This window comes from Atractosteus spatula, chromosome 5 (assembly GCF_055471065.1).
Source record: "Atractosteus spatula isolate fAtrSpa1 chromosome 5, fAtrSpa1.hap1, whole genome shotgun sequence".
NCBI lineage: Eukaryota > Metazoa > Chordata > Actinopteri > Semionotiformes > Lepisosteidae > Atractosteus > Atractosteus spatula.
In genome coordinates this window covers 16,553,550-16,580,122 of record NC_142710.1, presented here as the reverse complement: position 1 = coordinate 16,580,122, position 26,573 = coordinate 16,553,550, and the positions used below count along the sequence as shown (strand labels likewise).

General features: G+C 36.0%; 1 protein-coding gene across 10 annotated transcripts in view; it reads left to right on the top strand.

The window, feature by feature from the left end:
* kcnma1a (potassium large conductance calcium-activated channel, subfamily M, alpha member 1a) overlaps positions 1 to 26,573 on the top strand; it is a 210,045-nt gene that overhangs the window by 140,712 nt on the left and 42,760 nt on the right. For 5 of the 10 annotated variants that reach the window (XM_088916330.1, XM_088916324.1, XM_088916332.1 and 2 more), the window contains 5 exons: positions 4,229 to 4,338; positions 4,707 to 4,775; positions 9,500 to 9,586; positions 10,818 to 10,894; positions 23,740 to 24,015. In XM_088916330.1, the coding sequence (XP_088772456.1) occupies positions 4,229 to 4,338; positions 4,707 to 4,775; positions 9,500 to 9,586; positions 10,818 to 10,894; positions 23,740 to 24,015 (619 nt within the window). Of the gene's footprint in view, positions 1 to 4,228; positions 4,339 to 4,706; positions 4,776 to 9,499; positions 9,587 to 10,817; positions 10,895 to 15,640; positions 15,815 to 23,739; positions 24,016 to 26,573 lie in introns of all 10 variants that reach the window. The other 5 variants (XM_088916328.1, XM_088916334.1, XM_088916331.1 and 2 more) reach the window with 2 other exon arrangements.

Sequence of the window (26,573 nt, the reverse complement as noted above, 5' to 3'; positions counted from 1 at the left end):
TATTTAAGGTTGTGCTCTTATTTTGGCACATTTGCGTAGCAACATTTTTTTTTGTTATTATATAGTAGTTCATTTGGTTTTTCGGCACCGCCAAATAAGCATAGTTTGAAATTAGTGGTTTGACTTTTAAGATTTACTGTCCTTCAGAGGTCTAATATAGATTTGAAATTCAAACCATGTGTCAGTCTTGTGAAGTATATGTTTTGTACAGCATCAGAACCCATTTGTATTTTTAGCACAATGTATTGCGTGGTTGCATCCTTAAGAAGAATGAGTCTGGACACATTCATGGTGTATTTCTCATGGGACATTTTAGAAAAATACAGTACATTTAAATTAATGGAAACCAGTCCCTAAAATAGAGTTTTGCTTTACCTTAATAAAGAGGTGAACTTTTTAGGTAATGACATGACATAGTTTTATATATATATATATGATTCAATATATTAAGGCTTTTCAGGAAAGCATTTTAAAGAGAACTGATCAAACTCCTGTTTGTTAGAATCTGATGGCTGAAGGACAATAGAGCAGAGATTTAAACACGAAGGTTAAATGTGTGCCCACTATGTAGGCTTGCTGAAGGGGAACAAAACATAATTGCACACAAATGTTGTGGCTGCTTCCTCAAGGCTTCTGTCTTTCAAAGTAATGTTTTTGGAATAAGGGGTCTGCCTTAAGGATATGTAACAGTCATCACTGATTTTCAAAGCATTTCCTCATCCACGTAAAGGCTTATGCTGTGTCTTTCCCTTTACTGGTTACATTTGCTATTTGAATCGCTGTTTCAGTTCCTGTATTTAAACTGGATGTTTTTATGTCAATAAAAGGATCACTTCTTTAATCTTAGTACATTCATAGTTTTAAAAGATCTTTAATTTGAACAGGCATGATAAGAAGTGACACAATATCAGAATACATGTAAAGAAAACCTGTATCCAAATTTCCACTAGTATTTAACATTTTTAACATAATAGCAAGCGAATTGTACTTTCCTGACATGTTAAGTCAATCAAAACCAATGGCAAAGAATCACTGGTGAAGTTACATACTGTAGACTTAATTCACTGAGTGACTTTACAGCGGTATGATTTATTCAGACTGTCTGTCCAATCTCTAATTTAAAACAAACATCAAAAACCAAAATGTTATATTTGAACCTAATTTTTTCCTTTTGGTTTTATAGCATAAAAGCATATGGAATCTTTTATTTAACTTTTGGCAACAAATTAAACGGGATGACTGAAGCCAAAATGTATTATAGCATTCAACTATAATAAAAAGACATGCTGTAATGAGACATTTAAAAGGGCACCATTAAAAATGGTATTGAATTGAAGAGCAAATCTTAAAGAAGAAAAAATCCTGTAATTGTCTTGATCTTCCTTTTCATATTTCTGGCACCAGATTAAGACCCTTCAGAGCACTAAGGGAACGATGGAGTCAGGACATTTTCTGGATGATCATAGTTCATTAGGGGCAGAATATGAATGCAGTGTTTCCAAAGCAAGAAAACAAAACGTTAATCAATAAATGAATGGCTCATGGGTTTTATGCTGCAGTTTTGGTGTGGAATGTGTCTGTCACTTAAAAACTGATGGTTTATTAATAAGAAAGAGAACCTGAGAACCTGGAGAGTTGAGCTTTAAAAAATGTCCTGTTCTTTTGTTCAAGACAAAAGCAAGATAGCCTGTCTCACAGTTCTTCATCATGGACAATTAGGAAGTGGACCAGAACGGAATTTGGAGGTTATAATGATAAGCCTGCAATGATCAATCTGTTATATTTTGCATAACAGCCCTTGATCATTATTGACAGGAACAGATAAAGATTGGGCAATTAATTGCAAGGCATTGGATCGAGTAGCAGTTCAGACCATTATTAAGTATTCCATGTACATTATTTGATTTTAAACTTTAAACATTGCCTTTATAATGGACAGCAGGGGAAATTCTCCTGAAAGCCTTTTATCTTGCATTTTGTTGACTTAACATGAAAAATTGTTACAGTGTTCTTACAGAAGGCTAACAACGCCTTGCAATAATATATGAATTGGAAATCATTTTCAAACGTGTAAGGAATAAATTTAAACCTGAAAAAACATGAATAAAGCAATTCAAGTCATCATTTACAGTACGAATATTTGCTCAGAGAATAAGCTGTTTGGCCTCTCAGAAGGATGGAAGTGAAATAAGTGCCTCACAGCCTAACAAGATTAAATGAGAAGATAAGTTGCGAAATCATAGCTACAGAGGAACTAAAGAAAATAATTGTTCAGAGGGATGATGTGAAAAGAATATTTAGACCTGCGTGAAAAATTTAGATCTGCACTGACAGGCTGTACACATTTGTGTGGAGTAATTTAGAGAGTGGAAACTAATAAATGCCATATCCTTTGCTGTAAATGACAGGGTTCTTGTATTAGAGCAGTCCCAGGGAGCTTGAAAAAATTGCTTGCTTGTATGCAATTGCTTTTATTTAGAAGAAAGAGATGGCCTTCTTTTGGAGTTCAAGTCTTCCTGTAATAAGGCTCTTCTGAAGCCTTATATTAAAGCAGAGGTGTCACAGTGGAGAGGAGCAGTGTTTTCAGAATGGAAAAAAAGCATCATGGGGATTCGGGGGGCTTCTGCTTATCAAACTATTTATTTTCCTGCTGTAGGGGAAACAGAAATTTAAAAATGTCCGATGACACACGTCCTGGCAAGAGCTCTAGAGCTCCAGCACACAATTTCTATTGGCACAGCATGTGTTTATGTCACCAATATCACTGACCAATATCCTGAGCACCTCTCCTGAAATCAGGACGCTGAATGACCTGCACCTGAAGGAAAGGCACGTCTGTTATTCTTGCTTCATTCTTGTATTTAGTAAGAACACGTATTATTTAGAATGCCCAAATATACTATATGTTGGGGAATATATTTTGATATTGCAATATACAGAGAGTAAACCTATAATGGCCTCAATAGAGAACTTCTGAATAACTGTAGAATATAGCCAGTGGGTTTTGACAACATATGGTATGTTGTAAAATGACTAGTTAAAAACAAGCATAAATAAGATCTCAACATTTTTCTTTTCATGATAGTAGTGTTAATCATAATTACCACTTTTCTAATGCATCCTGTTTTCCTGAAGCACAATCAGGTAGTTTGGATTGCATTGCCATAAGCGGGGGTCATAATTATACTATTTATTTTATTTGTCTTCTGCTGTATGTTGCATGGTGTTGCACATGCTCTCTAGTCTGCAAAAAGCTACAGACACCAAGATAAGCTTTGGCTAAATGAGCCACTGTTGCTCTGGCATGGACCTTTACCTTCTGTAATCTAAGGTTGTAAACACACGTTTATTTACTAAAGCAAAGAGAAATAGAAAACTCAAGTGTAGTGGGTTTATTCTAATATCATAAATATAGATATCAACATCACAAAAATGTGGTAGAAAATACAAGTAAAAAAAAAACATGACAGGTTTTCATGAAATAAGAAATGCCGTCAAAGAACAGTAAGCTTTATAAAGTTCTTATTGTGAATGACCACCCCAAACATGAATATGGTAATGGCATTTTTGACACTCGACTCGGTCGATCTCTTTCATGGCAAGCTCAATCACTCTTCCTGTGAGGCCAGTTGGTGATGTAAATTTACTACTCTTTCTACTCCACCTCGGAAGGTCTCAAGCCTACAAAAATGGAAATTTCATCTTTCAGATGCCAGCAATAGCCCCAGACAACCTCAAAGTACGCAGAATGTTTTCATGCAGATGACAAGTTATGGTAATTCTTCTTAAGTGGGGGCTTTTTCTTCTTGTGTAGTAGTACAGAAAATTGTCATTAGTGTGGCACAGCTAACACAGACTAGTGATGGCCAATCTTTGCCATGCTGATGAGCCGTGCGTGCGTGTCTTCTAACCTTGACTTTATACTGTATGTACAAATAGCAGAATTAGAAGCCTCTTTAGACAGTTGTAATCGTACAATGGCAAAAACTCCCAGCATTGTAAAATGGCAAGATCTCTTAAAAGACACCATAAGCCTGATACAAATGATACATACATATGCAACATGAATGCTGCAACATGAACGCTGGTGGAATTAACCTCTATTTGTCCCTTAGCAGCTTGTACACTGATGCAGTGCACTGATCTCCATTCTTAAATTGACACACATATGAGAAATGTTTATCTTTGCCTTGAATTCAGAACAATTTTGTCTGCTTTTCACTTTTAGATTGAAGAGGACACCTGGCAGAAGTACTACCTTGAAGGAGTAGCCAATGAAATGTATACAGAGTATCTGTCTAGTGCCTTTGTGGGCTTGTCCTTTCCTACGGTTTGTGAGTAAGTACAGTATGTAGACCATTTTTAACATAGATTACAAAGCCCACTACGGGAAGAATGAAATCACATACCTTGATTTAATTCTGGGTGATATTTGTAAACACAACATACACTGTACATTTGTATTTTTAACCACATATAGACCTTTTTAATGTGTCTGAAGGGTTAAGTTTAATTCTTTGCTTCAGGTAAACAGGCCTAGTGCAGATTTTCTAGGCAGCAGTGTGGAGCTGAGGTCATGGCTCTGTACCTCTGTACACTGTCCCAGTAAAATATGCAGCATATAAATGGTTATCTTAATGGATTTTCCTAGTAAAAGAAAGGAGTAGAAAAGGGTGTATTTACTTATTACAAATTTATTTTTCCAGACTGTGTTACGTGAAGCTGAAGCTGTTGTTGATAGCCATCGAATACAAGTCTGATAAAAGGGAGAGCAGGTAAGATATTTTATTCATTTTAAACTTCATTGGATGTTACGAGAATAGTATGGACAGTTTCCCTTCAGAGGTAGAATTATCTAAAATATTACAGTTCATTTTTTTATCTTGTAACATTCATTTTTCAGGTTTTCTCAGGTACAATTGTTTATTTTTGTGCTGCTGCTTGGAAACATTTTGTAATTTTCCAGAATTTCCAGCTTGTCCTATGTATTATTCCTAATATAAATAACATGCAGTGATATTGATCTAAAATATCAAACTATATACAATGATTTCTGTAAAAATCAATTTGAGCATTCTTAGGTTAATGGAGGACAATATTTTGTTTTTGTAATTACAAATTCAAAACGTTTTTCAACTATTAAGAAAAAAAGCAACAAATCGAATCACAGTAAGGTGTGAAAAGTCTGTAAGTTTCTGAGCACGGGAAGTGTGGAATTTTAAGCAAGAACCGTAGCTGAGAACACAACTTTATTACAGAACATACCCACTCACCACTGCTAATGAAGATGTGCATGTTATCTAGAGGTGTTACTGGTAATACTGTCAAATTCACTAAAGGGTCATTACATCACTTAAATTCACTGTAACCCTATTGATGTAAGCTTCACTCTGAGGCAACATGGCCTCTCATTAATAGCGTTACTGTGACATTTTGTTGACTAAATCCTGAACCATGATAACTATTAACATGAAGTACTATGTTTCAGTCACCTCAAATTGCCAGATCCCACCCTTCCACTATCATTACCTTTGTCAAGTGCTGCTGTGTATAGAACCTTAAAATAATTCTCTCCTGCTGTGTCCTGCGCAAGAGGGACCCTAAGGCAATTTCCAAACACCGATATCTGAAAGACTTTTCAATATACAAATCAATGAAAATGACTTAGTCATTATTTTTCTCCTTAGGGGTTGGGGAAGTTTTTCTAAGAATATTTTAAGTACTTCTTTAAACACAAATATGTGGGTTTTTTTCTGGGCAGTAGTCTAAATATTAACTTGAGACTGTAAATTATACACAACACAATTATTTTGTGCTAAACAGCAAAGCAAAAAAAAGTTTCTTTTCAAAAAAAGATTTATACAGTATATACATATATATGTACATATATATGTACTTTAAATACAGTATATATCCCAAAAACCTTTTGTGTTGTATTCCTGTGTTGGCAAATTTCAAGCCTTTGTTTTGGTTTCATTTAATTTTTCTATTTGTTCTGTTGTTTTTTGTCTTTGTTGTTTTTTTGTCTTTTATGTTGTTTGTATTCTTCAGAAAAATAAATGCGGGGATTTTTTAACTTTTTTGGTTGAAACATTTCATAACGAGGTTCGCTAATTGAAGCGTAATACTAATTATTTTCCTGTTGAAAGGATCTTAAATTTATATGAAGTTAACATTAACCTGTAGGTCACCCCAGAATCCTAGGTTTTGCAGTGAGTGAACAAACAGAGAAGTTCTTCATGCAGATTTAAAATCAGTTTCAATGGGAAAGAACCTGCTCCTCTCTGAGAGATTGCCCTTCATTTACTGACACTTCCTATGAAATGTTGCCTCTTACTTTCTGTTCAAATTTCCTTATCGCACTGTTTGATTTGAAATTTTTTTTCTTGTTGTTTGCAGAAGCCGAAAGCGGTATGCACTCTTCGTTATCTCTCCTACAAACCTCAGCCCTTCCTTCACTACTTTAGATCTGACAACTTCAGGATTAAATCTCAAGGATAATATTCCCCCCAACCTGGCCAATATCTTTAGTAGTTTTATTTTTATTTCTGTGCCTAATGCACTAACTTCTTTGCAGGCAAATCAAAAAGAGAAAAGGGCAGTTTTTTTTACTGTATTGACACTGCTGGTGTATCCAGGCAAATATCCCCCTCCATTTTTTACTTTTTTAATTTTGAGAATTTGTCTCACGTTCGTCCGCTATTTCGTCACCTGAGGTGTTTTTTGAGTGTTTGTCGGCTGTTGTTGTCTTCATTCTCTTGTCTAGCCTGATTCTTTTCCCTGTGTTTTTCTTCCGAATGTTTTTTTATGAAGCAGTACTTCATGTTCTCATAGTTTCATTTCACATATCTCAGCCAAGAAGCTACATAAATGCTGAGTCGCTTTTGTGTATCAGCGAGGTTTTATTTTTTACTATAAAAATAATATGTTTTCTTAGTTGTTGCTTTTGATGAATACCACTGTAAACATAGAACTTAAGTTCATTTCCATTGTACTGCACTATACTTCTTATGAGGGCATGTTTTTTTTTTCTTCGGTTTTAATATCAAGATATTTTTGGTTGTTCTTTCACCATGTTATTTTAATTTTTTTTTTTGCATTGAATGATAATATAAAGGCATGGAAACAACAATTTTGTTTTGGCTAACCCCTGTTTTTATCCAGATTGTATTGCTAACTAAGTTTAAATTTTGTGCAAAACTTGCCGTAATTCACTTTCATTCCTGCTGTTCATCACTGCCTTCATTCCATGTGTGTGCTCTCGTCTCCCAACCTATATCCTAATGCCTGTGCGCTCTTGAGTAGATGTTTGTAAAGAGAGGTGACTTCCTGTCAGTTTGGTGTTTAATGATCCAACTGCAGAGAAGTTACTGCAACAGTTAGCATCTACATGGTCTGCAGTGTTTGCATCTCTTCTTGTAGATGTGCCGTTTTTTAATTCTCGACTCGGTAACAGCATGCTTAATAGAGTGTAGTGTGAAACGGCATGATGTCTTTCTTGTTTCCCAGAATATGAGGTTTTGTCACCGTTCATTTTGCTCTAAATTAAATATTCAATTAAAAACTGGAAATTCAATTTTATCTTCAGAAACTGACGGAAATATCTCATCATTCCATTTACCTGCATGCAGAATATTTGTAAAAGACACAAATATGTATTTATTTAAGTACCTCAGTACAAATCTCAGATTTGGGGAGCAAATTTTGTGATCTTGCACTGGTGTTCTCTTATTTTCTTTTTTTATAGCATGTAGTTTGTGATTGGTTTCTCTTTTTTGTTTAATGAAATATCTCTGGAGCCCAGAAGAAAGAGTGAGAATAATATTACACAACATTCCTGCATGAATTACTTCTCCTCTGTATTTGCCTTAGTTCATGTGCATCTTTGATTTGTGCAATATTTAACAGTAGAAGGGATGACTGCATATGCATGATCCATAAATTGATCAATACATGAAGCTATAAGTTTTCACTTTCATCTGGGCTCATTTACCATAGTCATAGACATGGTTAGTTTTACTGTTTGATAAATGTCACAGTTACCGTAGGTTAATATCATTGATGATTCCTTTTTATAGGCAACCATTAATGAAAACTGTTGTTCAGTCGCGTTTCAGTCTAATTAATGGGGAATGATACAGTGTTTCTATAGGTGCTGCCTCCATACTGCCAATTGACTTTTGCTGTAAAGATTTTTGGCTTTTGGGTTTTTTAGTTTTTTTTTATCGCAGATGTTTAGAAAATTATTTTTACCTAAAAGGAAAAACAATGATTTTTAGAACACAAGCAATATGCAACATATTATCTAATTCCTAGGAAATAATGATTGCAGATGAAATGAAAAACCTTCAAAAAATTAGAATATGTATGTATTGTTATTTTAAATTATTACATGCCATTTAAACAGTACCCTCAGTACTCTAAGCCAGTTTCTTTGCTTCACAGGGAATTTTAAAGTTTAATTTTTACATTTGGATGGGTTCACTTTAAAAGTTCAAAACATTATTGTTTTTTATTCTGAATCTAAATAAGGGATTATGAGACATTTTTAAACCAGTGGTGGAATTTAACATATTTTATTTTTCTGAACTTAAAAAATTAAATGACTAAGTAAGATAAAAAACAGATTGACAACTGTCTATGCAAGTAAATAACATATTATTAGAAACTACCATTGCAATTGTAGAAAAGCTGATGGTTTCTCATTGCATTGCTCAATGCAGTTTCTCATTGCACTCAGCCTTTATATTATGACAGTACCCTATATTATAAATTATTTTAGGTTTAAGAAACGTTAAAAAAAAGTTTTGTATATGCATATCTATACACATTCACATTTTGATTTGGCATGTTTTAGGTCCTGGTATGTGTCAAATGAATTTTGCTGTGGCTCAGCCAAACCTTGCCATTAGTCTTGCCCTGGTGAAGATGGGTTTACAGGGGTTCAGGACAAAACAAAGGAAGCTGAATGTCTTACTGACTAACAGTCATCATTATTGTAATACTCTGTTGAATGCATTTGATGTACAGTGTTTTGGAGTTCTAAATAGTATACTACTGTACGTATACTATCATTATACAGTGTTACTGTACATGCATTTATTCAGTTCAGAATTCAATTTAGAGTAAGGTTTTAAGTATGGATTTTAGTGACTCTGCTGTGAGATCCTTAAAAATGCCAATCCAGCAGTCCTGCATTTGTTTCAAAAGATTTAAATGCCTTCAACGAACACCTGTCTTTCAATGTTCCAACTGATGGAACACCACTCTGCCAAAACCTGCTACTAACACTTTCATGTCCGTTAACACCCACCATTCAGTGGTATCTTGGTACAAACGTCTGACTACAGAAGTATCAAGGATCAAGCCATTTCTGTATTTCGTTATCTTCAGATAAATGTTTCATATATTTGTGTGTACCATTCCTCTTGATTAGAACATGCGGTGGTTAATTAATTCCAAAAGGTGTAATGACTGTGATTTTCTCTCTACCGAGCAGCATCCTTATTAACCCTGGGAACCATGTGAAGATGCAAGAAGGTACCTTAGGATTCTTTATTGCCAGTGATGCTAAAGAAGTGAAAAGGTAAAGTTGTGCTTGACTGGGAGAATGGAAAGTCGTAGAGGTGTGGACTAGTGGTCAGGGCTCTGGAATCAGAATTGGAAAGTTGTGGGTTTCAATCCCAGGTCAGATGCTGCTTTTGAACCCTTGACTAATGTACTACTTCAATCTGCCTGTTCTGGGAAAATGCCGGCTTTTCAGTGGGCTAAAATATACAGTAGTTGACTTGGATAAAGGGATTAGGCAAAATAAGTTAGTCATGCTAAAGTGAAGATGCTGGCCTGTTGGAAGATTGTTGGTTTGCTTTTGTGCTCCATTAAGGAGTTCATACAGTATCTTGTATAAGTAAGTATAAGTATAATAATTATAATAAATAAGTAATAAAGTAAGTAATAAAAAACACCATCATAACTCCTTCATAAGCATTGGTCAACACTAAATGAGGAGATGCATACACTGTAGTCCTTTACAACCAGGTGTGCAATTTACATTACAGGCACACAAATATTTATCACCATTCATAGTAAGACACAGTGTCAGCTGAAAGCTGAGGGCACGACTCCAGATACAAAGTCAGGTGAAAATGACGGAAGACACTATAAAGGACTTGAGACCTGGCTTTTTGCAGATGAAGCTCAGTAGCAGTGGTCCTGGTGTGTCTGTAACGTTTGTTTTGCTATATGGTTTTTATACCTGCTGTGTAGTGTTTATGAAGGAGTTATGATGGCGATTTTGGGGTAATTCAGGCAAAACACCAGGATTCAGATACATTTGGCAGCTCAGCGTGGAGGACTTTCACATGCAGGAGACTTCACAAGGCATTAAATGATTTAGGATCCAAGTAAACTCAAGCATTTACAACTGCACTGTCCACACCAAGCCAGAGAGATTAGAAAAATAATTTGCTACAGTAGATAGTTATAGGGCGTGGTCATGCTGGAAACTGTTTTGCATCTTAGAACATGTTGTCTATTTAGAAATGCATTTCTATCTGTTCAGTTAGTGAAGCAGTTTCTGACTGTGTAGTGGGGCTGCAGGCTGATAATGGGTCACAGGTGGGGGGAATGAAAATGCTACTGTATATGAATGGGAAATATCAGTTATCAGAAGTAATAAGAGACTTCGATTCTTAATCACCACGATGAATAATTAATGGTTATTAATTATAATATGCTTTGTCATTTTTTCTGTTGTAGCAGGCAGGTGCTATGAGTGTTTTAAGAAAACTGTCAGTGTTTCCACTGTGTTTCTTTAGGGCATTTTTCTACTGCAAAGCTTGTCATGATGACATCACAGATCCCAAAAGGATTAAAAAGTGTGGCTGCAAAAGGCGTAAGTTCAATTTCTCTTTCCTGTTTCAGAATGGGACAAGAATTGTTGAAATTGTGTATTTCTTTAAATTTCAATGCTCACAAATTGTAAAGCTGAAGATGATCAGATTTAATATTATAGTAACAAGTCACGACTTTTATGAAAGAATGCTTTCACAGGACGGTTTTGTATGCGTGAAATATTTTGTTTTTTGGGCTTAATTTTAGGTACAATCACAATGTTTACAATGAAATTGCTTTTACGACAAAGTTCTTAAACACATGAAACAAACACCCCTTACACACCATGGCCAGGACCTGGAGTTAAAGAACTTTGTCATTTCTGTCAGTGTCATAGCATTATGGATGAGACTTAGAATTAAGCTTCAGTACTGAAACATTCAGAGAGAGAGAGAGTGTTTAAAGTGAAGCAGCCACACATCAGCATGTTAATGATGTGATGCCAAACAGATGTAGAAATCAGATGACGTGATTAGTGAGGCTGAAGAAGGAGGCTGTCAGAATCCAACTGCTTCTCTTTGAGAGCAACCTAGGTAATGTTCCTAGTCAGGTGGAAATTAGACGCGTGTGTTTCAGAGCCAGCAGAAACACATGGAAACACCTTATTGTGGAAACACCTTATTGCCATTTCATCATTTTACTGTTAATATCATCTGTGTTAACTCCGGAAAGGATTTGTACTGAAGATTTGCTATGGTTTTGTCTAAATTACCGTGTTGAGCAGTGTTTATATTTAAATGTGTTAGGAAAAGCAGTTCTTTCAGCAGATGAATTTGAATCTAAATTAAAATAATCCATCTATTAGAAATTGGTGGCAAAAATAAGCGAAAGTACATTTTCCAGATGCTCCTTTATCTGGACACAAGTCTTAATTTGAAGGTAAATGCAAAATAAGAACAAAAGGTTACAATTTAGATGGGACCATTCAGCTCTCTCTCCTAGTACATTTGGTATTTATTAGTAAACTAATAAAAGAATGTCATCCAGCCATTTCTTGAAACACAAACTATTGAAAGAAAACTAAACCAAAGGTTTACCAGTCTTGAACACTGATAGTCATTAATAATAACATTAAGAAACTATTTTTTTAGTATTACAGAATCTCTGGATTACTGTTCCAGCAGAGCTAGCATTAACATTAATGTAGCAGTGTCACATTGTTATTACCTGACCTACATAGCCAGTCGCCCAAACTACTTAGGCCCAGTATTAATAATTCAGCTTAAAAAATACTGTGGCTGTAAAGGCCAGAGATAATTACTTTAAAGCAGCTTAAATAAACAGTTACAGAAAAACAAAAATCTACTGTCATTTTCTCATGTCAGACTCACTTATTCATTCAGAACTGTGGAAATCTATGTATACAGTAAGTAGACCTTTGGTTTCAAAATGTTTCATGGGAAAAAAATAATTATATTGGGATTTCTATCCATAATGCTGCGTATGTTTTTGTAGCAGCAGTTTTTGTTGTTGCCGTTATGTTTTTTTTTAAATGATTAATGTTGGCAAAATAAATATGTATATACAGTATGCTATGTTCTTATGGGGAAAAAATTGACAAGTCCATTTCTTTTATGAAAATTTGTGTTGCCAGTTTTATGACCATTGACATATTTTTGATTTATTTTTTCCTTGCTGCCTTGGAACACGACACTATATTTTAACTGCACACTGATAGTGATATATTGTGAGTAAAAACGGGTTCCCTGTTCCCAGACTGCAGTCCAACTGTCTTTCTTCAGCAGATAGTTTCTATCTATGTTGCATGTACCAGTGTAGCAAACACATCCCTCCCACACCTGTCATCTCTATACTGTCCACAGATCAAAAAGAATACAGCAGTACTCTGTGCAGAGAGAATAACACTTGATTACAAGTCAGAATATGAATCGAGTCCATTTCACTAATGGGTATCTTCTGCTTTGGTTAGAAAATAGGAGACAATTGCATGGGAAGTAGAGGAAGATAAATATTCCTAAGATTTCAAAATGTTTTCAGTTAAGCCCAAGCTTACAAACACATTACAAAAGCTCTTCGTAATTCCAGCGCCCCCTCCCCCCAAACAAGAAAACAAAATTAAGTGGTGACGATCTACAATGTCAAACATAATGGATTGATATTGGTAACATTAGTCATGGATTTAGAGTAGCCAAGAAAAGGAAAAACTGCAACTTGGGCCGTTTAATTTCATCTGCCTGCTGTCAGAACCAATTTTGCATGCTGCTGTATTATTTAGAAAGCGGAAAGTGTTCTGTGGGAAGTTCTTCAAATTCTTGGACTTAACGAACAGCGTCGCCAAAACACAATCAAAACAATCTGGTCCTCCTCGTCTGCTTCAAGGCTCTCCCTGCCCTGGTATTTTGCATAGCTTCTTTCTCGTATTTAGGGATCATCAGTACTTGGCGAATTGAAATGACATTGTCCCCATTTCAATTCTTGATGGTAGTCGGGCCCTTTTTTACTCACTGGCCATGAGTATACTCTTCAGATTATCTCGTCACTGTTGAACTAGGTGCTGTACAGCAACTTGCCACTAGATGTCCCCATAGTTCTACTGTTAACTCCTGTGATATCTGAGAGCATATACAGTACACTGAGGTCCTCAAACCCTTGTTTCAGGAATGCAATCAGCAGACAATACTGTTATATTGAACAGTGCAATAAAACCAAGCAAGCTCATTTATTTCATAGTGCTGTTCCCTTCCTATTTTGTTTTGCAGGTTTTTCACACTTCTCCTTTTAAATATTTTGAGGAAATCTAACAATATGTATACAGTATATGAGAGGTATATTGATCTGATAGTGTAATTAATATGTTAATTATTATATATTAACCTAATTGGTGTTCCAGTATGATTGAAAGTAGATTTGATGAAGAAATTAGAACAACTAAAGAACTTCAGGTCTTCATTAGTAAACATCCACTGTCACTGTTGATAGCATTCTTGGTAAATGAGGTTGGTTTTCTTTTGATTCTTTTCTTCTTTGAGGATTCAGTGCTGGGTTGTGTGTGAAATCATTTAAATCATAAAAAGTCATCCAGTCTTGTGGTTTCATTTCCCTACATGTACATGTATTTCTGACTAACATTTCAACATCCTGAGCTCTTTATGAATGTAAAATGAATGTTCAGAAGTAATGGGTTTCAGCATGGTATTATTTTATTTTAAATATCACAGTCTTATTGCTCTTATTTGATTGCTTACACTGTTTCAACACGTAAAGCAATTTATTTGATTCTTTATTATTAAGGTTAAATCCTCTTTTCTGCATGCTAATGATTACTAATTCAAATAATTATGCATGGTCTTATAAGAACAACAGTCCCTGAAGGCTTTGTTTTAAAGTCATGTCTTGTACCAAACTCTCTCTCTCTCGAGTGGGGAGCTAAATTGGCCACTTAATTTGGGTTCATTTCCACAAACGCAATTCAAAAAGCTGTTTTTCCCTAAAGATTGTATTTCTTTAAAAAGTGTCAGACTCAATTACCGTTCGTTTGCAAAACAGCTCCATGAGAATGAAAACCAGGGACTGTTACTCCCCAGCATCACAGCATTCTTTTGCTGCACTGTTTCACTACAGTGCCCCTGAGTTTTTATGCACATCTTTTTCTCCTGCTGTGCAGCAAGCAAGTATTGCTTTAAAACAGATTTGCGAAAGTTTAACCCTTCTGCTCTTTGCTGCATCTTGTGCATCAGTTACAGAGCGGCACAATCGGGCAGCAACGGCTGGTTGTTTGAAAAAAATTCAGCATCACTGTGCATTGTACAAGCTGATTAATTATTCAATTACAGATCGACAAGTCAGTCACAAAATGACTGAACTCACCTTCCAAATTTTATCTCGCCGAGGAACAAAACACTTTTTTTCCTCTTATGTACAGTCACTTGCAGAACAAACTCGCAGAGCTTCAGCAGTGTAACTATTTTACATTTTGACTTAGCAGTGCTTTTGGGGGCTGTCGTGAAATAACTGGATTAGTTGATTATGGAATGTATAGTGTCATGCGATTAACAGGGCTGATGCTGCATGGTGGATACAGCTACAAGATCCCGATAAGATGCAAATCGAGGAAATGTAAAATCAAAGGAGAGTTCCAGAGAAAATGGGGTTTGCAGCCGAAGATATCATTCATCCATTACCCTGAATGCCCCCTCTCACTGTCATATTGTTACCCTTGCTTGACCGATATTAACATGAAAGGCCTTAGAACAGAGCTTGACCCTGGAGATTGATACCTTCCCAAGGCCCTTAAAAACACACACATTTGTATGGCTCAGTTAAATGGGAAGACTTAAAAAAACAGTCATGTCTGGGGAAGAAAAGGACAGTGTTGTTGATTTTCAAGGTACTGTATGGTGTCTTAAAACGATCGAGATGCAGCTTTAAGGTGAAAACTGTGAACATTGTTTGTGTTGTTACCTTTCCTTTCAGACCCAGCTGATCGGAGGGGCTGGAGTTGTAAACTACTTCTAATTGCGAATATCTGTAAATGAAAGCAGTGTACATCTGTGTTCCCCAAAAGCATGCATTCTCCCATTCATTAAAAAATGCTTTGTTAATCTGCGAGTCCCTCCACTTTGTGGAGATGGACAGTCACATCTCCAGATGGGGGTCAAGCCTGTGACCAGTCTCTCTAAGGCCTGCACTTTTCCCCTCTGAAGTTACCTTCCGAGTGCCTGGTTAAGTATAACCTTGCCATTAACCTGCTGCTTTTCCTTTCCTCTCATCCAAAACATGATTATAGCCAAGATGTCCATCTACAAAAGAATGAAACTGGCATGTTGTTTTGATTGCGGACGCTCTGAGCGTGACTGCTCTTGCATGTCAGGCAGTGTACATAGTAACATGGACACCCTTGAGAGAGCCTTCCCACTTTCTTCTGTCTCTGTTAATGATTGCTCAACCAGTTTACGTGCCTGTAAGTTTGAACACCAACACATGCTGTTCCGTGTTTGTGATTGTGGCGTTATCCGCGTGCTTGTGTTGTGCATTGTGGATTCATAATTTACTTTTGTTTGGCAAATTGTGGCTATTGCTTTTTTTTGTTTGTTTATTGGGTACTTTATTTTTGCTTTATAGTGTTGTTGCTTTATGCAGCTTCCTAGGTTTTAGGTCTGTGATCCAGCATGCTGTACCAGTGAAACAAGTGTTGTCCCAGTGTCTTTTTGTTTTGGAGTGGTTCTCTGTTTGGTGTATATTTAGTTTAACAACAAGCACAACAAACTATTGTGAAAACAGCTGACAAATCATGGGTAAATGTCATGTGGAAGGAAACCACCTGTCAAGTGGTTTATGTACTGTGTTAGTTTAGGATAATTTACAGGATGGGGATATTTCAATGTCCGTTCAAGCTAGCAGCTAACATTTTGTCTTTCTTCTGTGTGCTTCCAAATCGAATTCAGGTTCCCAGGATTTCCTCATGGACTTTGACTTATCCAAGGGCTTAACAATGTTTAACCTCCATCTATACCGAAGTTTTTTTTTTTAATTGCAAGGCCTTACTGTAGAAGATTCACTTCTGTTTTGTAACTCATTGTCTTATTTTATAAATGTACAGTAGGGTGCTCTAGATTTTTTAGACCGAGTGCCATACATGTGTCTCTTTAAAAACTGGAGGAAATTTGCTAAAGTAACAAATGGGATGGTTGTGATTGAGTATGTTACAATTCAAAATGAAGCACAGGCATCAAGTTGAAGTTACAGTTAAAAATAAGCCGTTCATAACATTTTTGTAATTGTGTATTAAGGTACAAGTTCATCTTGCCTTGTACACTTTTCAGCATACAGACACTCAGGAGACAGTTGTAAGCCTTGTCAGTTCACTTCATGACTAGAAGCAAATTCTTCAGCTTTCCCAGTCTTAAAGACAATACTTATTTTTCATTTATCTTAAAAAGTCATGAATTGTTTGGTGTTGTCTCCAGAGTTAGAATTGTACAAAGAGACTCCTTTGAAAATGAGATAATCTCCATGCAGTGTTTTTCCAAATTCTTTTGTAATGCGACAACATGTTAATGGTCCCCATTAGAGTAGTGTGGGGGTGGTAATCATGCAGTGCTTCGGTATAGTTTGGTCCTTTCTAGAGAGCCATTCATTTTGCTGGAAAGCTTTAGATTAATCTATTTCCTGTTTTGTGAATGATGCAGTTTGGCCAAGGAAAACAGAGTAACAAGTGAAAGGAAAGAGGAGCACAGAGACATTGCCTTATAATCCTCTTCAAGAGGTTCGCATTTCAGCATCCAGGCTTTAAATGGGCATGATTTAATGTCTGAAATACTTCTGTTCCTTCAGCAGATGTAATAAAACTAGGATACAAAACCACTGACGCCAACATAGCAGCGAGTTGCAAATTCTCAGTAGAAATGTAGAAGACTTTTGTGTTTGGCCTTTAAGACTGTTTCTTAGATGCACAAACTTTTCTTTGTATTCATTTTTTTTATTGTTTTAAAATTTTTCTTAAATATTTTTCCTCAATGGGGTAATTTGAAGTCAGATTTGTACCTTTAGTTGTTGTCAGCCCAGTTCTCTTACACTGCCATAGAAATAGCACATAGGGAATACACTAAAAGATTGCTCTACAGTTAATTTCCTTTCTTGTATTGCTTAAGTACAAGACTGTAAAGCATCACCGTCATATTTTGAACAACTTCAGTTCTGTCTTTTTCTCTTTGCTTTCTGTTACAGAAAAGACAGAAAACATGACAGCTCTTTAGGTGATTTGCTGTTAACCTTCAGTAATCAGAAGAAAAGTCAACAGCCTTTATTTTAATGCCTTGTGTACCAATGCTGACCTGTCTTACTCTATTAGAATCCTAAAGGAAAATCATCTGGCAGAACTTCAATTGAAATCATTCTGTGATTTTAGCAGTTTGATAGGTCAAATGACTTAAGCAGTCAGCTACTCAGAGGACAGTGGTGAGATGGGACCTTTCATTAAGCATGAGCAGATGTGAAATACTAAGTGTTTGTCAATTAGAAATGGCAACAGCAAAGCCCCATATCAAAGCAAGGTCAAATCAGCAGATCACATTTCCTCTTGAAAATTCTTTGGTCGTTCTGAAAATCAGCCTGAATTAGTGTCATCTCTGTGGTGATGGATGGTGCCCTTTGTCTTTTATTTTGGTACTGTTCTTTTTCCCTGGGTACTCATTAAAGGTCATTATATCATTACCGAGCTTGCTGTGCTTATAGCCCCCTATAGGACTGGACTTGTGGCACTTGAGGATTGCTGTTTCAGAAATTCCTTTGAGGGTCTTTCCTGTGCATGTTCATATTTTAGTGTTTTATTCTGGATGTTGTAAATCAGATTATGAAATACTCTGTGCCTAACAGTTGTACACTTTAGCTTTAAAAATTATCTCTATTAGAAATGTATGACACCATTAATTTAACTCGCAAATACAGTATATAGATAAAGATATATATATATAGATTATGTAGTTATATATACTGTAGATAAAGATATATCTTCAGTCTTCCACAATTAATCTTTATTCCACACTCTCTTGGTATCTAGTAGTCTCTAAACTTCTCATTAGTTAATATTAGTTTTATCTATAAATGTAATATTTAAACAAATACCTCATCCTCCTGCAAAAAAAAAAGATGAATACCTTTACTTATTTCTTTAATTTTCTATGTTCTGGGATTACTGGTTACCATGCCAGACCATGGCAGATTTGCATTTGAAAATACAAACTGCTGTAAAGATTAATGTAAAACACTCTTCTTGTAAGTCCTTTACAGTGAACCAATAATAACCTATCTGGTGGGACTCCTTTATGTTCAGCTAGTATTGTGTGTTTTCTCCTTGAGCAATGATTTACAGTAGAAGTTTAAACTTAAAGTATAGCTCAATAAACTATTAAAAATCCAGGGCCTCATACATTAGCTGGACCTAAACAGACAGTTTTATTTTTATTTTTATCGTAATCAAGCAATGCAAAATTTATAGATTTTAGATGTGTATACATTTTCACAGATGAGGGAAAGTTTCAAAGTATTGCACATTTTTATTGTCTTTTTTATTTTATCCACTTAATTTGATGAACCGGAGCAGCTTATTCGAATGTGACTAGGCTGAAGTGCTATGGATAATAAAACAGAAAAGATTCAGATATCCACACTTGTCCCTGCATGGAGGAATTTGCACATACTGTACTTATGATAGCAGAGAAGAGATTTTCCATGACATGAGAAACACAGATGTTGTTGAAATAAATACTTTTCCAGGGGATACAGTAATATCCCAATATATATGCTATGACACATGCTGTACAGTAGAGTTATTATATTTCAGTAAGCACGTATACCTATTGGGAAGATGTAGCTTTCAGATTAGTGCGATTTAAATTCTGTCTTGTTGTGTTCCTGCAGCAGCTGGAGAGTGTAATGGGTTTCCATACAAGCTAAAGCGTAGACAAATATTAGTCCCTTAGAAGAGCTAATAGAAATTAGATGCATGAAAGGCAGGCAACGATTTTTTTGTACCCAAGGAGGATCTGTACAAAGAAATGTCATTTTACAAGAAGCAGGATGGAATACAGCACATACAGTAGCACCAGTATGGAATAGGGGACTTAATTGGGTTTTGTAGCATTGAAACAGACAGCAAGTATTTCGTTTGCTATGAAAAAATCAAAGTAGAAGTAGAGTTCAAGCTGCTGATGAATTTTGCTTATATATGATCCTGAACCACCGAAAACTGAATATGCAAGGATTTAGCTGCACTGCATGTGGCAAAATATTTGAAAGAATTAAAGGCCATCGTCTTTCTCTCAGAGGTTTCATGCAACCTGACATCTCAGAAGCCCGGCTTCCTCATGTTGCTTTCTCGCGCGTGTTTGAATGTATTCTCATTTCTTAGATCACAATGTTGAGTCATATAGATTTAACAGCAAGCATCTTCTTAGGAAAAGAGGTCAGAACATCTTTTCATCTCTTCAGGCATCACTTTCCTGCAGTTTTTTTCTGCTCGGGTCACGGAGAAGTGGCTCGCTCATGGATTGCAATGATGGGAACAAGCTAGAAAAGATGCTGTCTGCATCGCGTGGAGTGAATTTAGCAGAGGGCCTTATGCAGGGTGACATGGAAATTATGTTTGCATTTTCATTTCCTGAGCGCTGCTGCTTGTCATGAAACTCACCCTGACAGTTTCTTACCACCAGGCAGCAGATCCCTCCTCTCTCCTCCGCAGTGCAGGACAGATGCTAGCCAGTTCGCTCCCGAGCTCTTCTTGTGCTGTCCGATCGCAAACGACAGATGCCAGGGCCAGCGTGGCTTCTAGTTGAACATTTTTGTCACAGTCCTGCCTTGAGCCCAAACTGTGACCTTTACTGTATGAAATAAAGTACTAATGAACAAGTGGAGTCTTGATCCTAACCAGGCTCAAAGCAAATTCTGCAGCACTGGCTTCCCTTTTGCAGTCCACCTGCATTAGAAACATTTTCTTTTCATTCGGGGCTGGATGAACTTTAGGCCTTTCAGTTTGAGAAAGCTGACTGCTGCTGAATATCACACACATGCAAGAAGCCTTTGCTTTATTTCAGCAATTACCTGTTGTGGATGTAGCCCTTGGCGTTGTTTTAAACAATAATTTGAGTCTGCTTCCTGCCATGGAACCTAAAATAAAATATTTTATTTGAAAATCATCCATTATTTAAATTAAAGAGAAAATATATTTTATAAGTTTTAGAATACAATTTAATATATTTGTGTGCAAATATATAATTGGGGCTTGATCAATAGATAAAAAAAGTTATTAATTGGAACAATTGTCTAAAAAAAGGTTTCTTGATTTTTTGTTTTAGGGCTAAAAAATAAATTACGATATTATTTCAAAGTTCTTTAAATGATGGACTTTTGTTTTTTGGTGATTAGCCATATATGATTCGTTCTGGAGAATATACAGATCAGAAAAAAGCAAGCTGTTTTTTTCATTATGCGGCTAGTTTTATAAAAAAAAATTCAGTTGTACGGAAAGCACTTAAAAGTTTTTGTGTAACCAACTAAAAATTTCCTTCCCTGATTAAACAAAAAAAAAGATACACGGATAAAAAAAGTTTTCTCTTTTTCTCAATCTCTTCATTTTCCCTTACTGTGTCTCTGTTTAGCATCAATTCATGAACCTCACTGTTTTCATTATATCATACATTCGGTACATTCAGTCATGCCCTATTCCAAACCTGGCTTAAAGAATGAGCTCCTTTGTCTCAACCTAGCATTCAGTTTCCAGTGATCTTGCTTATCATCTTCTCCAATGCAACACTTTTCTTCCCCGTAACCTGTCACTGTCTTTGCATTTTTCTCAGCAAAATATAACTATAACGGATATATCAGATCAAGTAAGTCTCTCATTTGTTTCTCTCTTCTTTTCTGTGCATACTCTGCTTTTACCTTTCTCATTTAGCACCTTCCTAGTAACATGTTCTGTGCTCTCTTTGTTTTGCGTTTAGTACTGTAGTCTGCACATGTTGTCCTTTTACTTTCCCTTTGGTGAGTAGCGTATCCCCTTTACCTGTTTGTATAGTGAGGAAGAAACACGGTAAAGTCACTGTTTGACTGGAGTTTTTGCTATTGCACCCATTATTAAGTGCTGTTTTGTTTTTGTTTATTTTAGTCAAGTAAACACTGGTAAAAAAAGAAAAAAACCTTAAAGTTACTTTAGCATCTATTCATGACATAGATAAGTAGCAATTAAATGATTCCGTATATATGTGAGAAGAAAGGTCTGAGGAGCAGAAAAGATACGGAACATGTAGAAGCATCGCGCTGTATAGTCATGAAAATGTATTTGTACCATCCTACCGTGAACAGCAGATGGGGCTAGAACTCCAAGAAAATAGGACAAGTAAATTTGTGCCTGTATGTAAAACTCCAGTTTGAGTGCTGTAAAATTGTAGTCTGCCAGTTTAGAATGTGTTTGGTGGTACACATTCAACTTTATTTTATTTACAATTATATACATCAAAGGTTTTAAGCCTGCTCACAATCCTACACTTTATAAATCCTAAAACTTGATTGTATATAGTAAGGGATAGTTGCGTTCTTGAAGCATATTTGCAGTGTCTGTACTGTACGTGTGTTTATGTCAATGTATATTTTGAAGATAGGTATGAATATCGGAAATCTGTGCCTGTGAATATAATATTTTATCCAAGAATGCTTTAATTTCTCTCAGAAAATAGCACATTGTACAAATGTAATCTTTTTTTCCATAATTACTGAACAAAAACCTCATGATCTGTTCAAAAATTGTAATGCAGATCAAATCAGTGAAAGTGCAAAAAGAGGTGTCAACTTTTAGGACATTTACCAAGCATCATGATTTCCTTTGGCAATCCAGACATGAAATGTCACATTTGTTCCCTAAAATCTTTAAACGAAATTTCAGTAAATCAGCCAGCAAAAAGAAAATCAGCTTGTTTTTGGGGGGGGGGGGGGGGAAGGCTTAGAATAAATCTCTAAATCAAAATGTTATGGAATTTTTCCATTTACGTCTGTGCTTGATAAGAAGTACATCACAAACTCATCATTTGATTTGCAGTTTAGGAAGAGACAGCCGCCGTCTGGATTATTCTAGATCCCCAGTGAAACTGCCACTCTGTGTATTCTCAAAGTAATGCTGTACATGTTTGACAAGGGGCAGATGAATCCAGGAGTTATCAGGGCAGGGTGTAAATCTATGCGGCAGCTGACGGTAGAAATAATCATCCATATATTGCTCTGAGCGAGTTCTGGAAAGGGTTGTACATGTTTTTTTCGTCATATACTATTTACTGGTTAACCCTCTTCCCTTTCATCCAGAAGTTATTCAAGCTGAATTACACAGGCAGAACATGCTTCAGCCTAGACAATTACTTAGAGAGGTGAATGCCACCAGGTGTCTCCAATATCTGACTAAAGCCCTGCTACTAAGGACCAGTTTCGAAGTGTGTTTTTTTGTGTGGCATTCACACAGGAGGCCGGTTTAAAGAATTTATTTTTTAAAAGAATGGAGAGATTGAGAGAATTCTACATCATTTTTTTTGTAAACTTAAAATATGTAGACAGAAATAATTAAATATATGTTTATTTACAAAGTGGTTAGATTCTGCAGGATTTTTAAAATACAGATCATTTTAGAAGGGTGCCTTTGTTTTACAGTGAAAAGCAGTTAGGTTAAGCAATATTTTTAAATAGCAATATATACATATATATACATATATATACATGTAGGCAATTTAATTTTTAAGATATTTGAATTGTTTATCTTTCTGCTTTTTCATTTTTAGCTTTTTCATAGAAGAATGCCCACTCTTAATGAATCCAAGGTCTAGTTTTTAATAAATAATTTCATTTTACTTGTTCGGTATGTAATGGTAGAATCAGAGTTGGTAAAGCTATGTTCAGCACAAATATTTTTAGACCATAAATTGTGAACAGCAATGAGCCCATCATATCAAAAGTGGCATTTATAAAAGCAAGGAGCGTATTGTTTTATAAGAACTATCGTTTTTAATGATAAAAAAATGAATGTATCATCTAAACACTTAAAGGAAAACAGTGACAAAAATTGCCATATTTATTTATTAATGCACATATGAGGTTATTATTAAAGCTAGTTTTAATATATTGCTGGTAAGCCTTAACACCTTTTGTTTTGTAGTATGTACATTGTACAGTGTACAGCAAATATAAAACAAAGAAAATCACTCATGCTATAACACTGTAACAGAAATATTTTTTTTTTTCTGGAGGAGACATTTTCAGCAACAGATTTTAACCAAAAAAATGTTCTCAAAGTCCTAACCCTAAAACAGTCCTAACCCTAACTGATTTAACTTATTTTTCGTTATTTGGCAGTAAACGATGACGTTAGACCGACTTACCAAAACCGGTCTTACAAATTCAACAGCAGCGCTGCAGCTAAAGCTCTTCTCAGTGCAGTGCCCTTTGAAGACGTGGCTGAGCCCGTTCCTCTAGTTAATAACCGCAAAGGGAGCCTGTACCTGCCCAGGCTCAGCCTGCTGAGCCCAGGTGACCCAGGCTGGGAGGCGCCCAGCAGGTTGCAGCGAGCGCGCAGCCTGCCTGTGAAGTACCGATACCATCCCAGTAGCTCCATGGCGAATCACAGCCCCTGTATGTTCCCCTCAGCCGGGCGCACCCGTCAGTACAAACCACTTTGCATGTATTTGCAGTCTGAGTGGTTTGCATGTGTGGAGCTCCTTACTAATGACTGAATATGTGTAACTGTCAAGCTATGGAAAACAGAATGCCCCCAGACCGAATACATTTATTAGATTAAACAAGACTAGAAAAAAGGAGAAAAAAAATCTAATTACATCTGAAACTCCGACTCGGATATCTCAGCAGCAATAAATGTTTCAAATCAAGGAGGAGGGAGGATCGGTAGGAGACAGAGATAAATTTTGCTACGTATGTTCCAGATAAACCACGTAGAAATGGGCCCAGTAGTTACCACAGGAGAGGTTATCAAAATGACTGTGATTAGAAAAGTCCAGGGACTGTTTCCTCTGAAGAATATGCGTGTTACTCACATAGACATATCTTCTGCAGTGTCAATGCTTTGTTTACTTGTATTGTGGTGCCCAAGGTCAGATTCACTGGTGGTCTTCACAGTGACTTAGAAGGTTTTGTTTTTTTTGTGGCAGTGATGGTCGTTTTTCCTGAGACTGTCTTGTATTCAAGTGGAAAGTTGGACATAGCATGAGAATCACAAAGAAATAAATTAAATACATTTCATATGACAACAATGAACAAATACAGAACTAAAAAAAAACACTTAAAGTGCCAAGGGTTCAAATCAAATATCGTATTCTGTATCGTTTTTATAATTCAGACTAAAAGATAAAAATATGTAATGTGAAGAGAGATCATATTTCTATTTCATGTACAGGCTGAACTGACTCCATGACAACACTTAGTCGTCAGCCATCAGGACTTGGTTTATTGAAGTGGGTTTGAATTTCATAATGCCAGAGGTCAGGTCTTCTCCTCTTTGGCCAATTTGCATGCTACTTTTTGGCCTTTGCCATCTGTGAAATTTACCCCACGCAAAACTTACATTTTAAAAGCGTTAGATCAGTGTGCCTCATCAAAATTCATGATTCACTATTTATGCGTGTTATTAGCAATCATAGATGCTATGTCATATCTTTGGCACAGTAAATTTACTGCAATTGTGTTTTATCCAAATTTCCTCCTGTTAAATCCCCCCTAGATTGCTTGATATTGCATTGTCTGGCTTATGACTAAAGGGCAGCTCCTTAGGCTGTAAATCATAATTGTACTCAAAGCAGTGTGCCTTGGAGAACTAAGGGCACCACAGTCACTGAGTTAGGTAGTTCCAGAAATATGAATTAAATGAAATTCTTAAATTAAAAAAAAATCATAAAAAGGAACACAGAAATCAAAGAGCCATAGTTTCAAGACATCAATGTGTCAGTAGCTACACACATCCTGTAATTTTTAATTAGCATTAATATGTATAGTCTGCTATGTAATTATGTGAAATTTGAGTTAAGCATGTCAATGGATGTTTTAAATATATAAAATATATTATTCAAACTGTAATAATATTGTCAGAATTATCATATTATACTGTAAGAATTATTTTCTGCAATTTAATAGGCTACAATTTCAAATGGGTACCTACTATATAGTACAAGGTTATCATATTCTGTGTAGGGGGTAATTGCTTGCAGTACACATACTAACAACGTGTTGTGGTATTAAATTTTTCCTGGATAACTAATAAGGGTTTGAAGTGACAGTGACATTTCCATCACTTATCTATACATAACATTTTCAGAAGTGCTTGTCTAAAGGCACATGAAATACACAAGCTCTTTAAATGATCAAACCACTGTTACCCAGTCTCCTTTCTTCAGAATAGGCTTGTTTTAGATATTCCTTTTTCAAGTTGGAAAGTCTTCTTTTATTCTATTCCGTGTCTCGCTTTGTAGTTTTAGTTTAATTTCTACGAACGTGAAGCAAATAGATAGATCCTCTGGTAACATAAAAGTGAAAGTTTTTGACAGAAGAGTTACAATTCATCATAGTGAGGAATAATTAATAAGAAATGGAAGTAGCATTGCACCAAGCAAAAGGAAAAAGAGTGTTAATGCCATTAACACCAGTTCGTTGGATTCTCAAACTAATGAAAAACTTTCAGTGAAAGAAGTTTGCTTCTTTAAAACCCTCTGTGCCTCTTGAGTTTTCATGTGCCATTTTGTATCACTTCAGATGGAACCAGTATTGGGTTTGAGCATTGCGGTAGTTTGTGATCCCTTCCTCTGTGTGCATGTAGGTTAGTGGTGGTGAGAAGAATTGAACCTGATCTTTTTGGCATGTTTAATTTGTTGGCAGTTAACAATGCTTGGGATCGTGCTCAGTAACACACAGTGTTTCAGAGTGAAGCTGGGCATCTCAAGATGGTGGCTGTCAAGGGAGCATGAGTGTGGCAGGAGAGCTGTGACAGAGCAGAAGCCCACTAGTTCTGGGTGGCATGGCAGGGATTGGTGTGCTGTGGAGACTCATCGTAGTCCAAAAGAAAGCTGGAAGCACTCTTGCCTGTCAGATGTATTTTGCCTTCCCTTGTTTTTCAATAAACTGTGACAATCAGACATATTTAAACAGGATCTAGTGATGCAGACTGCTGTAGGTCCAGCCGAGCA